Source organism: Pezoporus flaviventris, unplaced genomic scaffold, assembly GCF_033815535.1.
Source record: "Pezoporus flaviventris isolate CSIRO_AGI_PZ_B2104156 unplaced genomic scaffold, CSIRO_AGI_Pfla_v1 ptg000015l, whole genome shotgun sequence".
Taxonomy (NCBI): domain Eukaryota; kingdom Metazoa; phylum Chordata; class Aves; order Psittaciformes; family Psittacidae; genus Pezoporus; species Pezoporus flaviventris.
Genome location: NW_026892563.1, coordinates 27,968,299 through 27,984,254, shown reverse-complemented (window position 1 = coordinate 27,984,254; position 15,956 = coordinate 27,968,299). Strand labels below are relative to the sequence as shown.

General features: G+C 43.7%; 1 protein-coding gene across 4 annotated transcripts in view; it reads right to left on the bottom strand.

Annotated features, from left to right (window-relative positions):
- Positions 1-4,378: 4,378 nt before the first annotated feature.
- Positions 4,379-15,956, bottom strand: part of NFKBIZ (NFKB inhibitor zeta) — a 43,141-nt gene continuing 31,563 nt past the window's right edge. Inside the window, exons 12-13 of one of the 4 annotated variants that reach the window (XR_009743484.1) lie at positions 8,307-8,486; positions 4,379-4,439 (exon numbers count right to left, since the gene is read on the bottom strand). Coding sequence is in view for 2 of the 4 variants with exons in the window: in XM_061453918.1 (XP_061309902.1) it covers positions 8,421-8,486 (66 nt within the window). In the remaining 2 variants the exon portion in view is untranslated. Of the gene's footprint in view, positions 4,440-8,214; positions 8,487-10,419; positions 12,034-15,956 lie in introns of those variants that run through there. The other 3 variants (XR_009743483.1, XM_061453918.1, XM_061453921.1) reach the window with 3 other exon arrangements.

Sequence of the window (15,956 nt, the reverse complement as noted above, 5' to 3'; positions counted from 1 at the left end):
AAGAAATGAAGTGCACTTTTCAATAAGCAGGAGTGTGGCACCTGGGGAATTTGCAGGCTTGCCTGCCACCATGATAAGGAGAGCAATAACAGCCAAGCAGGTCATTCCTGCCTGGGAGCCAGCAGTAGGGCTGAAATTGGACCCTGGCATTTGCGTCATCACTGAACAATTAGTAACAGCTTCAGGTAACTCAGGCCAGCAGTCAGTACTTCTGAAAACGTCTGTGGCTGGATAAGGGTTGTCATATTCCTAATGTCAACACTGAGGCTTTGCAGTGAACTCCGCATGGTCACATGAGAGCAGCCAGCCTGGTGGGGAAAAACACCTCCTAAGGTAAATTGCTGCTCAGGGTAATGATAGGACGGATTTGGGACAGCACAGAAGGAGAAACAGGGCCAACTCACTTCCCTCCAAATGCAAAGGTCCAGTTGAGGTGGGGATTTCCACAGTTAAAGGCTTGTAAAGACAGCTAACCTCACTCACAGATGAAATGCCCACAGCTTGCTGACGCTCTTGTTGACTGGTGGAAATGTAACAGGAGATTCTCTTTTAGCCAGCTTAATTTTTAGCATTTTGACAACCAAACTTGCTTAAAAGCTGTTTCTTGAAGAGGGAAGAGGAGTAATGTAGCAAAATTCAGGCTCTTATGGAAAATATTTTGACATTTTCTGTAACGAGGCACTTTCATAATTCACCCTAGATCCAGAGGGATATATTTCTATTACATGTTGCAACTTGGCCAATCCAAATAACATCTGTGAGACATGGTGTCTCTCTCCCTCTGGCTCAGCAGCTCTGTTACTAATTTTTCCGTCATCAGGTAGATGTGTTGACAATCAGAAAAGGCTGTTGCTCTCCCAAGAAAACCTTGCAGACCCCAGTTTTAGCCCTGCCAAAGAGGTAAGTGTTTTTAAATCATGTACCTAGGCTATTTTGTGTACAATTAAAAAACCAAAACAAAAGAAACAAAGAAAAAGATACCAGTACGGCTGTTTCACCAGATTTCCTTTTGGAGAGACTTGGATAGAGCAAATCAGAATTCACCATCTCTATAAGGAGAGGTGTAGGGGAGACATTCAGAGGATACTAGACTTATAGTGTGGCAGCAAGTTATCATACCAGCTGCAGAGGTATCACTGTGCATCAAGAACACAAGAGGCACACAAGCAGGTGGGACAGGCAAAGGACAGCGGCTATCAGCAGGCTGAATGCAGAACTGACAAACCGGTTTTTTAGATGTTTCTTTTTTTCCCTCAAAAAGAAACATCAAAATTGCCTGGGGGACCAGCAGTTCATGTAAAACTTCTTTCACTCAAAAGCCACAGTTTCTCGTTATATATACCATTACCATTCAGAAACACTTTGTCAGGAGAGACAAAGCAAAGGATCAACTACCCAGTCCATATCAATAAAAAGAATAGCTAGGATTACTGCTGTAAACATGTGGAATAGTTAGTCAACCTCTGTTGCGGGTCTTAAAATAATCCCTATTACATTATTAGTTGATCTCATAGGCAAGATAATCACTGACTTTCATGGCTTTTGGATTAGATCTCTAATAGGTTTTAGATCCTGGCATCTGCTGCCTTGTTTACAAACAAAGGCAGAAAAAAAAAATCCTCATAAAACAATAATCAAGGTAAAGGAATACAAATACTTCAGAGATAGAAGGGAGACCAACTACTTAGCAGCACCACCATTTTCCAGTAATCACTCCCAGAAAAAAAAAGTAATTGCTATTAATGTGCACATACTAATTCTAGATCCCTCATACTTCTAACCCTTACATGTTTTCTGTGGATTAAGTCCACTGCTGATGTAATATTCTCTTTTTACTGCTTTGCCATCTCTGAGTTTTACTGCCACAACCTCCAGACTCAGTTCCAAAAGGCAGCAAGTCTAGCAAAGAGCCAGGATGGAGGACTGCACCAGCCACAGTTTTCTTTGACAGATAGAAAGGGTGTATTGTAAGGATGAAAAAAAAAACATTCCTGTGTCACATGTGGAAGTTTTAAAGAGAGTAGGGGAAAGGAAGAGAACAGAGAGCTTAAGCTATTAGTGCCTTTCTTGAGAGGACCTTGTACCACCATTCTTCTTTTCTCCTCACAAAATCCTATGTTTGGGGAACTCAGAGTATAAATCTACATAACTTGCCATCAGAAGAGAAACTTTACACAGGTTAATGATAGCACTCACCTGCAAACCCAGTCTCACAAGACACCAAGTGTCCAAACATCAGCAATAATCCCTAGACCCCTTGTAGTAAAATACCATGATAAGAGCTAATCCAAAGCCAGCAGTGAAAATGAAGTCCACTGCGGCCCTGACATTACACTGGGAACCACTGTATACATCCGTGGTGTCATGAATCAAGGCATATACAGTAATCAGAAAATACCTATCCAGGTGTGGAGAGATCTATATTTAAGAGGAAGACTTAACCTGAGCTAATAAGGGGAAAAAGCATGCCTGTTAGGAAGATCTCTTCAGCAGCAAGTGATGAAATCCATTTGATACAAATGTAAACCTGTATTATGAAATAGAAACTAGACATTGCATGTGCATTTCCAAACCAGCAGAGGTATTCTTACTTTCATTCTACATATATCACCACAGAGTTTCAGAAGAGATTTTTGGCTGTCTGGAGACATCCTTGGCATCCTGTCCTTTTATGCACAGAATGGTTTGCTCTCATAAGCAGCATTACATACACTCTGCCTTTTCAAATATCCAGTGTATCCTATTTTCTGTAAGGAGCAAGTCCTTTCTTACTCAGTTCTAGCAAATTGTCAAGGGAGATAGATGATCATGTGCTTCCAATGCTTTTGTGTCATTTCTCTGCTTGCTCTGCTTGCCTAAAGCTAAGGTCATTCTGAGCAAATACTTTTCCATCTGAGAAACACTTTTTTCTGTTCCAGGGCTATAAGCCATTAGCAAACCATGTCTTCGTTGGGAATTAAGCCCTACCAGAAATGAAGACATGTCATATGCTGCAAAAAGGAAGTCTCTAATCACAAGAAAATCTCTCAAAATCAACAAAACAAAACAAAACAGTGGAGTGTAAAACAACTGGTTTGCTTAAAGTAACCAGAGTACCAGTGAGCAGTTGGTGCCTTCTTTTCTGCTAGATGAGGTTGCCTACTGACACCAAAGTAATAGCCCATTAAATATTGCTTCTTATCAATTTCATTTTTATAGCTTGTGGTCTTGAGGAGGTGGTGCGAGTGAAAGAGGGTGGCACCGTTACCTTTTCTCTACCATATTGGCTGACTTGGTGGAGTTGAAGTTGTGTATTTGCTAACTGTTGTGGTTTAAACCCAACTGGTAACTCAGAACCATGCAGCTGCTCACTCACCCTCTTCTTCCCCGCCTCCCTAGGGATGTGATGGGGAGGAGAATCAAAAGAATGTAAACCTCATGGGTTGAGCTAAGAGCAGTCCAATAACTAAAATAAAGTAAAATATAGTAATAATAGAAAGAATACCAACAAAACCAATAATGATAATAAGAAGCAAAAAAATATAGTAATAATAGAAAGAATACCAACAAAACCAATAATGATAATAAGAAGCAACAAGAGAAGAAATAAAAGATCAGAAAACACAAGTGATGCACAGTACAATTGCTCACCAGCCACTGACCGATACCCAGCCCAACCTGAGCCGTGATCGGTCCCTTCCAGGAAACTCCCCCCATTTATATACTGGGCATGACATGCTGTGGTATGGAATACTGCTTTGGCTAGTTTGGGTCAGGTGTCCTGTCTTTGCTTCCTCCTGGCTTCTTGTGCCTCTCCTCCCTGGCAGAGCATGAGACTGAAAAGTCCTTGATCGGGGTAAGCGCTGCTCAGCAACAACTGAAACAACAATTGGTGTGTTATCAACACTGTTTCCAAACTAAAGCCAAAACACAGCACTGTACCAGCTACAAGGATGAAAAATAACTGTTACAGCCAAACCCAGGGCAGTATCCACCCCTTAGCCTATACCATTCATGTCATGCTCAGATCCCACATTTTCCAATATACCATCACTTTTTTTTTGTCTCTTGATGTAGACACACACATATATACAGACAGGTATCATTCCTTAATCTATGCGCCATTCCAATAAAATTTGTTGAGCTCATTCAATGTGGTATCGGGCTTCATCTGTCCTAACAGTCCTTCAGGGCAGGAGAGACGGTGTATGGTATTAGATTGTTGCCTGCTGAATCACTGCTGAGCTCACCTCGTTTCATCACAGTTCATTCTTTGTTGGGATGATGATTGAAGGGAAGTCGGGTTCAGTCAATGATGATGTAAGGACAGTACCAGGAGACTCCCATTGCTGCTGACTTTCCACAGCTTTATTCTCTGCTGATGATCATGACAGCACTGTTTTGTTTTGGTTTTTTTGAAGTCTGGAGTTGCAGAGATGGGCATCTAGCTGTACCGGCTACTAGGAAGAAAAATAACCTTTACAGATGAAACCAGGACACTAACATTCCTTATTTCCCATGAAAACCTGAAACACGGCTATGCCAGAATTTTATATGCTGTTACGAAAAAAAATAACACATTAATACAAACAATACCCCAAAATAGCACACTTTGTCTTTAGGGAAGCAATGCAAACACATAAGTTTCAATCATTATGTTTTTATTTTGCAAAGACTAGTTTCTTCTACCTCAGTCCAGAAAGTTTATCAAGCATCATCGTACACATAGTAGCAGCTCCACCTCAAGGATTAAGCATTTATATACACAGACGTGTGTGTGTAAGTGTATATAAACACTTATATTGCCCAAGATATGGGTGTAGCTTGGATTTATGTATTGTATAATAACATTACTTGGTTTTGGTTTCTTTGCCATTCCAGGTGTTGTGCAAAATCCAAGTATTTAAGTGGCTGCATGTTATTTCAGCTAAAGAGCTGACAGAAGCATCCACCACAGGGCACAGACAGGGTCTATTTATAATTCATATGCAGGGATTTTTAGCCTGGCTGGATCCCACATGCTGTCCAGCTGCAAATGTAGACACTGGATATAAGTTTTTTAAGTGGATGTAACAAGCCAATAGTACATAAACTCCTAAGGCCACTAAGGCTTTATTTTGAATGCACAGAATTGAGACTTACACCAGAGTGAGAATTCAGGCACTAGTTTGCTTTAAAATAGGAGAATAAGGTCAAGCTATCTACTCTCTGACATTTGCATGATCACTCAGGAGCATTGGTTTTGACAGCTTGGAAAAAAACAGGGACAAGATAACATCTGAGTTGCTCAAAACACAAGCTTGTCCTGCAAGACACTGCTGGAGCTTACACAGCTCCTGCAGCCTATGAGTCACCCCAGCTACACAAAATTTCGTCTCCATCCAAATAGTACCAGTGCACCAACTGTCATGTACAGCCAGTGGCAAAGCCAGCATTACATGAAAAAATGGCCTGCCATTGTGCGGGTCAGCCACCTAGGCTTCCTGATGCATATTTCTGAAGCTTCTGGCTGACCTGCACGTGGCAGCTTTGCTGAGTTTTTTCCTGACAAAGCAGGGAAGACGAAGGCATACTGACTAAGCAGGAATCCTGTACATGGGGTCCTGGGTTCAGCAGTAGCAGTCATGTTTCTCCTTCTTGGTAGCTGGTGCAGTGCTGTGTTTTGACTTCCAGCCTGGGAACAGTGTTGGTGAAACCGATGTTTTCGGTTGTTGCTAAGTGATGTTTACCCTGACCAAGGACTTTGTGAGGCTCATGCTCTGCCAGGGAGGAGGGGAAGCCATGAGGAAGCAGAGACGGGGCGCCTGACCCAGGCTAGCCAAGGAGGTATTCCATACCACAGCATGTCATGCCCGGGGTGGGGGGTAACTGGGAGTTACCCGTAAGGACATGGGCTTCCGGGTGGGACTCGTTTTCTTGGCCGGTGGTATCGTATTCTCTTCCGTTGTTATTTTCTCTTATCATTGTTGTTGATGGTAGTAGCGGTGGTGATTTGTGTTGTACATTGGTTGCTGGACTGTTCTTGTCTCAGCCTGTAGGAGTTGCACTCTTTCGATCCTCCTCCCCGTTCCTCCGGGAGCGGGGAAGGGGAGAGCCCCAATGGGGGGGGGGGGCCCTCGATTGCTGTCAGCTTAGCACCACTCACTGGGAGTGAGTGAACAAGTTGCCTGACTGGGTTTAAACCACGACAAACCTTTAGAAAGCAAAATCAGCATACACGGCACACTGCCATGCGATTTGCTGTCATCCTCCGTGGCCTGTGGTGGTGTAGCTGGAGTCATCAAAATTCTCAGCTTCCATGTGCTAGGAGTCTGCAGAAAAAGGAGCCTTGAGAAAGAGGCATTTTTTGCACAGCATTTGTGTTGAAGGCAGGGAAATACCTGATCTAGCAACAGGAACATCACCCACCTACAAAGAGAAGGATGAATCACATAGTAGTAGTTCACGAACTGTGAAACCTTGATTGCAACAAGTAAACTGCGACAAGTGGGCTGGGTAGTTTGTCTCCTAATGGGTTCTGTCACCTCTGTGCCTTGCAAGATGATGGAACAGATCCTCCTAGAAACTATGCTAAAGCACACAGATCATGAGGAGGTGATTGGTGACAGCCAGCATGGCTTCACTAAGGAAAATCATGCCTGACAAATTTGGTGGCCTTCTAAGACAGGGTTACAGTTTTGGTAGATAAGGAAAGAGAAACTGTTGTCATCTACCTGGATTTGTACAAAGCATTTGGCACTGTTCCACATGACATCCTTGTCTCTAAACTGGAAAGGCATGGATTTGATGGATGGATAACCCAGTGGATAAGGAATTAGCTGGATGATCCCACTCAAAGAGTTGTGGTCAAGTGCAGTCCTGCACCTGGGCTGGGGCAATCCCAAGCACAGCTACAGTGGAAAATGGTCTGAGAGCAGCCCTGACGAGAAGGACTTGGGTGTATTGGTTGATGGAAAGCTCACCATGAGCCGGCAGTGTGTGCTCACAGCCCAGAATGCAACTATATGCTGGGCTGCATCAAAAGAAGCTTGACCAGCAGGTCAAAGGAGATGATCCTGCCCCTCTATTCTCCTGAATCCCCACCTGCAGTACTGTGTTCAGCTCTGGGGCCCCCACACAAGAGGGAAGTGGAGCTGCTTGAGTGGGTCCAGAGGAGGGCCATGATGATTGATGATGACCGGGGGCTGGAGAATCTTTCCTGTGACGATGGGCTGAGCGAGTTGGTCCTGTTCAGCCTGGAGAAGAGAAGGCTCTGGGAAGACCTTACAGCAGCCTTCTAGTACCTAAAGGGAGCCTATGAGAAAGCTGAAGAGGGTCTTTTTAGCAGGCCTTGAGTGACAGGACAAGGGGGAATGGCTTTAAACTGAAAGAGCGCAGGTTTAGATTAGATATTAGGAAGAAATTCTTCACTGTAAGGGTGGTGAGACACTGGAACAAGTTGCCCAGAGAAACTGTGGATGTCCCATCTCTGGAAGTGTGCAAGGCCAGGTTGGATGGGGCTGTGAGCAACCTGGTCTAGTGGAAGGTGCCCTTAGATGATCTTTAAGGTCCTTCCAATCCAAATCATTCCAGGATTTATAATTCATTCTGTTCACTTGCATTGCGAAGTGCTGACATAATACTACTGAGCTCATCAGTGGGAAAGACCCAGTTTCTTCAAGTGCGGTTTTACTCTGAAGGGTGACTGCCTCGAAAAGTTACTTTTGCTTTATGAGCTCTCTCTGCAGCATGAGTCAGAATATCACAGAAGCCTTCGCTTACAGAGATAGGTTTGCATAGCTAGACACATTCAACACACCGGGTGTACTCTGCATCCTCAAAGCTCAGAGCCCCACCACAGCTAGGGGGCAAGACCAGCCACCCCTGGGACAGGCTCACTCCTGATGATCCAGATGGCACAGCAAAAGCTATGCCTCATGTAAGGAGCCTTTCATTTACAATTGCCTTGTATTTAAAGCACCTTCTTCTATTAACTCCAGATGTTTTACCTTGCAATATTAAACACAAAAGCAGTCACAAAAGGCATATCATTAAAATTCAGGAAACCAAATTTCTGCTTTGCACAACAGTAGGAAATAATAATAGTATATCACCACAATTTCTTAATAAACTGGATGTTCAGTCCTAAAGTGAGAGATGCAGCAGGTATAGAAACAAACTCCTCTCCCATTTTCTTCAATCTGCATGTGCCATGTCACCTAAATGGATTACCATAGACTACAGAAGCCTATGAAGCCTCACGTTTTGTCCTCTCCAGACCCACATACATGGGCAGTGGCCTGAAACAACAGATTACTACCACAAAAATATTTCATATTAAAAGTCACCTGGAAGAGGAGGGAAAATGCAAGTTCTCTAATTTGCCTGTGTTCTGACCTGGATGTCCCTGTCACTCTTCCCGACAAGAGGAGGTGGTGGGTTTCCCCAGCTGGCTTTTGGAGTTAAGCACCAGTCTCGTCTGCCATTCTTCTACCTGAAGGCAGAAGCACTAACACTGAGAAAAAGCCCTGCAAAATGGCAAAAAATGTTTGTTGCAGACCTTGTTTTATCACATAGCTGGAACACCTGAAGATATTTAGGAAAAATAAGAGTATTCTTGCTTTGAAAGGAAAATCTGAAGATTACCCAGCAAGGCTCAAGGAAAAAAAATCAATGTGCTTAATTTGTCATGAAGTCCCTGATGATTTTCTGAGGAAATCTACAGATAAACTCTGTGGTTTTAATGTAGCCAAATTCTGAAAATGGGGAACACTTCAGGTCTCAAGTCAGTAACCTCTTACAACATGAACTGCCAGAATCAGGCTGCAGCTTGTGAATGTCCTCTTCGATATTTAATTTAAAAATCCTAATTAAAGTTTCTTCCCTTTAGAGTTTCTGAAAGGAAAAGAAATGGGACATGAGGAGACCCTAAAAGCAGGAAAGAAAAGCACTGCTCCAGATTGCCCTCACATCAAGTCATTCTCCTAAGCCAAGTTTCAAGCTAACCCTGGGTTAGTACTGAGTTGGTGAGATCAGTGACTGTGAAATCAGTCTCCACTTACACATCACTGTGAGGAAAAAGGAATGGGAAAAAAACACAAGCTTATGTACGAGGTCAGATCTGTCTTAAGAAACCAAGAAATACCTGATTTTTTTTTTCACCTTTACCTTGCCTTTCTTTTCTTTTCTTGGGTACTGCTTTGGAGGACACATACGCCTTTATATTATCCACGCTTATGACCTGCACTGGGGGCTCACAAGAATGAATGCAAGCTTTAGTCAATTCACAGAAGCAAAGGAAAGCCAAAGCACACACACAAGGGCTTTGATACACTGAGACTCGACAGCAGGCTCTATGACAGAGCCAGATACAGCTTCTGAACACATGGATTTCATGGCTGGAGAAACATTCATGCTGGACAGACAGCAAGGGTTTCACTTTCACAGCGCAGCGTGGGCCGGGTGGGGGTGGGGGGAGAACCCTGTGAATCACAATGGACACTTTCCCAAGGGTTTCTCAGGAGATTTACAAGTCTAATTGTAATCTTAGTTTACTCAGGCATGGCCTCTAGCAGAGCCGCAGGCACACCACCCCCTCCTGCTCCACCCTTGCATCCCTCAGGCCATCTCTTGTTCCATTACACCCACATCCCCAGGCTCAAGCCCAGTGCTAATATCTGCCTCCACTGTCTGGGACCCAGACCCATCCCTCACCTCTGGGATCTTGGGACTGCCCACACATCCCCCTCTCCACCAGGCATGACCCATCTCCACACTCTGCAAGTAGAGCTTTTGCTGGAAAGGCAAAATAAAATTTACCCTCATTTTGCACATGGTGGAAGCCTCACTGTTGGATCCACCAGTTAGCACACTGGTGGACCCTTCTGAGGTACCCACGATGCTTCAAGAGGCCCTAAACTTGCTGTCACCTTCCCTTTTAGCAGGCCAGCTTACCCAGAGCTGCTTAACTCTCAGGAGACAATTCAGTGGCAAAAACTGGCAACAGAGAAACATATCAGCTCAGGTCCACTGATTTATGTGAAAGAAGGCTGATGACGGTGGGGTAACCTGCACAACAGGCCCAGCCTAGGCTGTGAGAGGCAAGAGAAGAGGGAGAAGCACAAACTAGCACCAGCACATCTGCAGGGGAGGGAGGGAGGGATGGTACTGATGGTAGAGGACTAAATGTCTATAGATTTAGCCACAAACGGATCTCCATCAGCAAATTTCTGGGTGGGGAAAAAATACTGGTGCAAAACACACTGGACAGACAAAAGTCACCCTGATAATTTGGGCAGACTAGGCAAAGTACATGTACCTTTTTCTCTGAAAACCCCATTGATGTCACTGATAGAACAAATTGCCGTCATTTGACAGTTTGCTCAGCCCTTCAGATTGTTGCTGACCATTCGGGTTTTTTCAGCAGAATTAGTCATGCCATAAATTGTTACACTTGAAATAAGAATGACAATCACCAGATTATTATCCATTTAATTAAAACAAACCTAAGTATTTCACACTATATATACAGTATGAGGTTCATGTGCCAAATATCAAGATATGGAGTGCTTTGGAATTTATATTGACGTCAGTTTTTTGCTTCAGCCAACATTTACCTTTTAGGTCAATACATTTTTATGTTTGTCATAACAGAAGTGAGCATCAACATGCTTATGACTGTAATTATTTAATTTAACTCTTTCAGTGCTTGAAATAACATTTGCAAGGAAGAAGGAAAACACAGTGGCTTTGCCTGGCCTTTCTCTCAGTTAAATCCAGTAAAATGTTATTGCACTGCTGTTATCTGGAAGAATCACCTCACTCTTTGCCAGTGGTGGCTCAGAATATATAACAACATTGCCAGTAATATTAAATAACAGTAATAGCCCACCTGAATAGCCGGGAGACAAACATTCAGTTATTAAAAGTGATGGTACAGAATTGCCTCATTAAGCCTGGTAGCTTGCTGTTTACAATGGGCTAGTGCCAGAAGAAGAACACAGTTTTACAGCTTTTATTGCTATTGTCTCAATACATTGAAAAATAGTCTGTTTTCAGATAACTTAAAAAAACCAACCTGATTTTAATCAATATGAGGTATCTGAATTCTGTGGCCACCATTTGGCATTTGGTTCAGCCCTGCTGAGATAAGTAACAGAATAAGCGTTTTTCTGTTTGGTTTATACAAGAAGTAAGTAAACTGTTTGCTTTCATTTAGCACGCTCCACTTGCCAGCATTATCCATGCCAGCTCAAGCACTAGTGGAGAAAACAACATCTACCCAGGGGTGGATGATACACGTTACGTGTGCTTCAAAGTCCAGTTGTGGGTAAACCACAGCTGTAGGTACCAATGGCTTCCGCAGCACCACCATCTCAAGGAACAACTTCATGTCCCCAGACATTCAAGCCTAAAGCAGTTTGAGGATGAGAAGAGTATATAGAATCAGTATAAAATGTGCAGGCACAACTGCCCTGCCAAAAAAATATGCTCATGCACTCACATGGTAGGCTTGTTGGCAGACTCTCTCCCTTGCTTTCTCTCGCGTATGTATACATGCATATATATGTGTGTATATACATGTATATATGTGTATGTATATATCTTTGCTTCTATTTTCTGGGCCACAAATCTTCCCTGCAAGCCTAGAATTGCCAAAAACCATTTCACTGGCCTTGCTCCAAACTATTAACAATACAAACAGCTGTTCTGCTCCAGCAATACCAGAGAAGCAAGGAAAAGAAGGCATGCTGTACACACAGAGGAGAAGGAGGGACATTAGTGGAGAGATGGGAAAAGCACAGAAGAGGTTTTACCCTTCACAAGTAAAGCACACCATCACTGAGGTGTGGTACCCTCCAAAGGGTGTAACTGTGAGTTTCTAGGCATCTCCCTAACACAGCATGTCTCCATGCCCAGGGTGCGATCCCCAGTTTCTCCCCAAGACGTGGGCACGGGATGTTTTGGTGGCTGCCTGTGTCCAGAGCAGAGCCCTTACTCCAGTACTGAGGCTTCTCTTGTGCAGCACCAGTTCTGTACAACTCTGCGCTCATCCCCATCTCAATTACAGTTCCTCTAAGCAAACAGGAGGAAGGAAGGTCAGTGTGCTCAATTGCAGCCTGAAAACAAAGATAAAAAAAAACATGCAAAATTGGCTCTAAGCGCATAAAAGGCAAACAGTTTCCCTCACTTTCCAGTAACTCATCACCTTAAAGGCAGAAGATAGACAATTAACAGTATGGGTTGTGTGTTAAATCACACTGGGGGGCTAGGGCTTAAACCCACTTTAAAGAAACTAGGCCAATAATTTTATGAGGCATGGGAATTGTTAAATTGGGCTATCCCTTCTGCTTCATACAATTGCATGAAGACTGATATTGTGGAGAGCTTTTTAGTGAAGGCCTTATATTGCTCTAGGTCACGACATTTGCATTTGTGAAGATTACATTGAAAGCACACGAAATGAAGCATCATGAACAAACAGCAGTGTTTTCATCTTTAAAAAAAAAAAAAGCCCACATTCCATCCGTGGGAATATGGTACCAGGGACCGGGAAACAATGATTTCTATTTCCAGCTTTGCTGTCAATTTACAGGAGTCTGACCTTAAGCAAATCATCTTACTCAGGAACCTCATTTATCAGCCTCAGGTGTGTAGGGGCTCATTAGCACCCTCACTAATGAGCTTCACATAATCATATGCAAAGCACACCATTTTAGTGGGTTTTGGAAGACTAAGATTTGTAAAGCCCTTTGAAATTCAAGATGATGGAGATATGTAAAGATCTCCCTCTTGCTCACTTGCTCTCTTTCACACACTCTCCAGGTGATAAAGAGAAATTCCATTTTAAATATTTCAATTCCCAAGCACAAACAGTGTAAAATCAAAGTCCAGTTTTTGAAGTTTTATTGCTTCTTTGAAATAGTGTTAACACACACACAAACAAAATAAATCCAAACAGCAGCAAGTTACTGGAACTGTTGATCCTGAGCAAGCAATAAAGGCCTAAACAAAGTTGAACTTTGGATTATATCCCATGTTTATATAGTTGCTGTATACTTTCAGAACACCTCATGTGCTACTTTTATGCTTCTTGCCCTTTTGTAGCCTCAATAGTACAGAGGCAGTCACCTGCTATAAGTGCACAGTTGCAAGCCTGTGACTTATCTTCAACTAATTGGTACAGGTGGAAAAAAATTAGTTTTCATGCCTACAGCTCCAAAGCAAAGAATTACTCTGTTCCCAAAAGAGCATCTCAATTTTTTTGCAGTTGTAACACTTGGTCTAATAAAAGATTTTAGTTTTACCTACAAATCTTGTCCACCCAACTTCCTTTGAACAATGTTCTTGTAACAAAACACCAGGGTAAAAGCTTTGACTTACTACTCCTCCTTACTGGAAATAAAAGGTGCACAGGTTTTGGCTGGGATACAGTTAACTTTTTCCATAGCAGCTTATATGATGTTATGTTTTGGTTTGTGACCAAAACAGGTTTGATAATAAACTGATGTTTTAATTACTGCAGAACAGTGCTCACACAGAGTCAAGGGTTTTTCTGCTTCTCAGTGTGTCCTGCTCTTGAGTAGGCTAGGAGTGCACAAGAAGTTGGGAGGGGGACACAGCCAGGACAGCTGACCCCAGCTCATGCTTGCATGTGCATGCACATTTTGCTTTACCTATTAATCTGCCTTTATCTCAATCCAGGAGTTTTCACACTTTTACTCTTCCAATGGTCTCCCCCATCCAGCTGAGGGGGATCAGCAATTGGGAGTGGGATGAGCTGCCCATCAGGGCTAACTCACAGCAACAGGCTATTTCTAGCAAGGTAAGTACATCCACAAAAGGCTGGAGTCCATCAGTACTGCTTTAATCAGAGCAAATTATAGTTACACTACTTTAAGAAGATCAAAGTGGTAGGTTGAACATTTTCCCAAATTGAATTTAATGTGAAAACAGAAACAAAAACCAAAGGGGCTTTCTAGGAAGTGTGCCAGAAGCTACCTGACAAGCAAACTGCAATATCCTTGCACAATCAGTCTCATTTCCCCTTCCACACACAGCAGGTCTAAACCAAGGATAATCCCTATGAATGTCTGCAGCAAAGCATGCTGGTAAGTCTCCCCTGCACAACCAGATACCTGAAATCAGAATAAAATAACTCTTCTCTGCATGTGGAAAGCTGGACACCAGGCACTGATGCAGGACTCAAGCAATCACTCTGCTACGCTCATACAGCTTCTTCCTTCTCTGTCCCAAAGCCTCCAGGGAAGGACAATGGCCATTTCACAGACACGAAGCTGAGGTCCCAGTGCCACGTTTTTTTAGGATATGTAGGTACTTTGCAAAGACCCTCAAATCCGTGTCAGCTGCCTAACCCTCATAGGGAGCAATTGCTGTCAGAGTCCAGGCAAACTTCAGAAAAGCCTCCATAAGTGGCCACATAGGAAACCCTTGTGCCAGTTTCATCTCTTTTTTTTCACAGGCACAGGCAAGCCATTTGCAGCCCAGGGAGCCCACACTAAAACAAGAGCACTTTCCTTGTGGAGAAAGGAAGGATTTTCTGTGGGAAAAGTGGCCAGAGCAGCCTTGTATGACACCTCGGGGCTCCGGTGAGCCACAGCCTTCCTGAAAAGATATATATAACAGCAAGAAATTGTGTTGAAGGGTAAGTGGGGAATTTGTCCTGGTTTGTTTGGTGCAAGCTTTGCACAAGCTAAATATTTGCTTGGATGGAGGTTTTGGGCATTAAAATTAAAGAGAAACAATACTTTGATGAGGCAAAAGTCCCTAGGCAATTAAGGTTTTGTCAGGATGAGAAAGTAGCAGAAAGACCACCATTTTGCAGGAGATGAAATCAGATTCTTATCACTGATCAGTTTCGTTTTCTCATTGAACATAATTGCATTACTTTGCATTTATCCTTGGGTAAGGAAAAGGAAAACAGATTTAAGGTTCTACGTAAGAGAAGTTAGGTAAGGCGAGGTCAGAAAGCTCTAACTTGCTTAGAGCTTTAGTCTTGTCTCACCAACTGAATAGCTTTGCTTCCCCTTTGCACTTGCTACAACCCCTCAAGGACAAGGAAAGCTCTCTGCACCTTTCTAAAGCCAGTACAAAACCTCACCTTCCTCCACTTCCCAGAGGATCCAAAAGGCTCTCACGATTTCATCACATCTCAGACCATCCCCCAGATCCAGCAGGGTTCAGGGCTCCTCAAGCCAGCACTGGTTTGCCTCGACAGGCCAAGCAATCTCCAGCGCAACCGCCCATGCAATCTGAGGAAAAGGCAACTGCAACACAGTAGCCACATTTTTCCTTCTGTGACCTTCCTCCCCTTGCTGCCACCCAGCCAACCCCTTGCTGCAGGGCTTCTCTCTCTTAATGGTGGGAGCTGTCCAGGGGACCAAACCTATGAGCAGACTTTGAAGAGGTCCAGGTTAACAATAACCCCTTAAAAAAGAAGTAAAAGCATGTGGGAAGAGCTGCTAAGGCCATGCAACACATGGCAGAGCCAAGTAGGTGGCAGTTGGTGGTAGTGGGAATGAGAAAGGATGGGGCAAAACCAAGCATCTCGAACCAAACCATATTCCCAGAAAAGCCAGAGCTGGGGTCCATTTCCAACACATTCTGACATCCCCCATCCTGCAAAAGTGCTTAAAACCCTGGAAGGGTCAGTGTCAGGCCCTCCTTGGTGAAGAGAGGTCTTTCCCTCTTGCACTTCCTCGTGCTTTGTTCAGAGAAACAGCCTTCAGGGAAATAAGACTTTTCCCAACTAGGGGCTGGCAGCTTGCCCCAGTGTTCCTCCCCAGAATAACCCCATTTAGCATTATTGACCCCCACCCGACACCAGCACCCACGAGAAGCTGTGTGTGACTGACACTGGGACGGTGCTGGAGGAGTCACCTGAATTGCTGCCAAGGGAAGCAGACAAGCCCAAGGGCCCAGCGCCTGAGGGAAAGGGTGCTTCTGGCACCCAGCACCTGAAAGCCTTTCCCACGGAG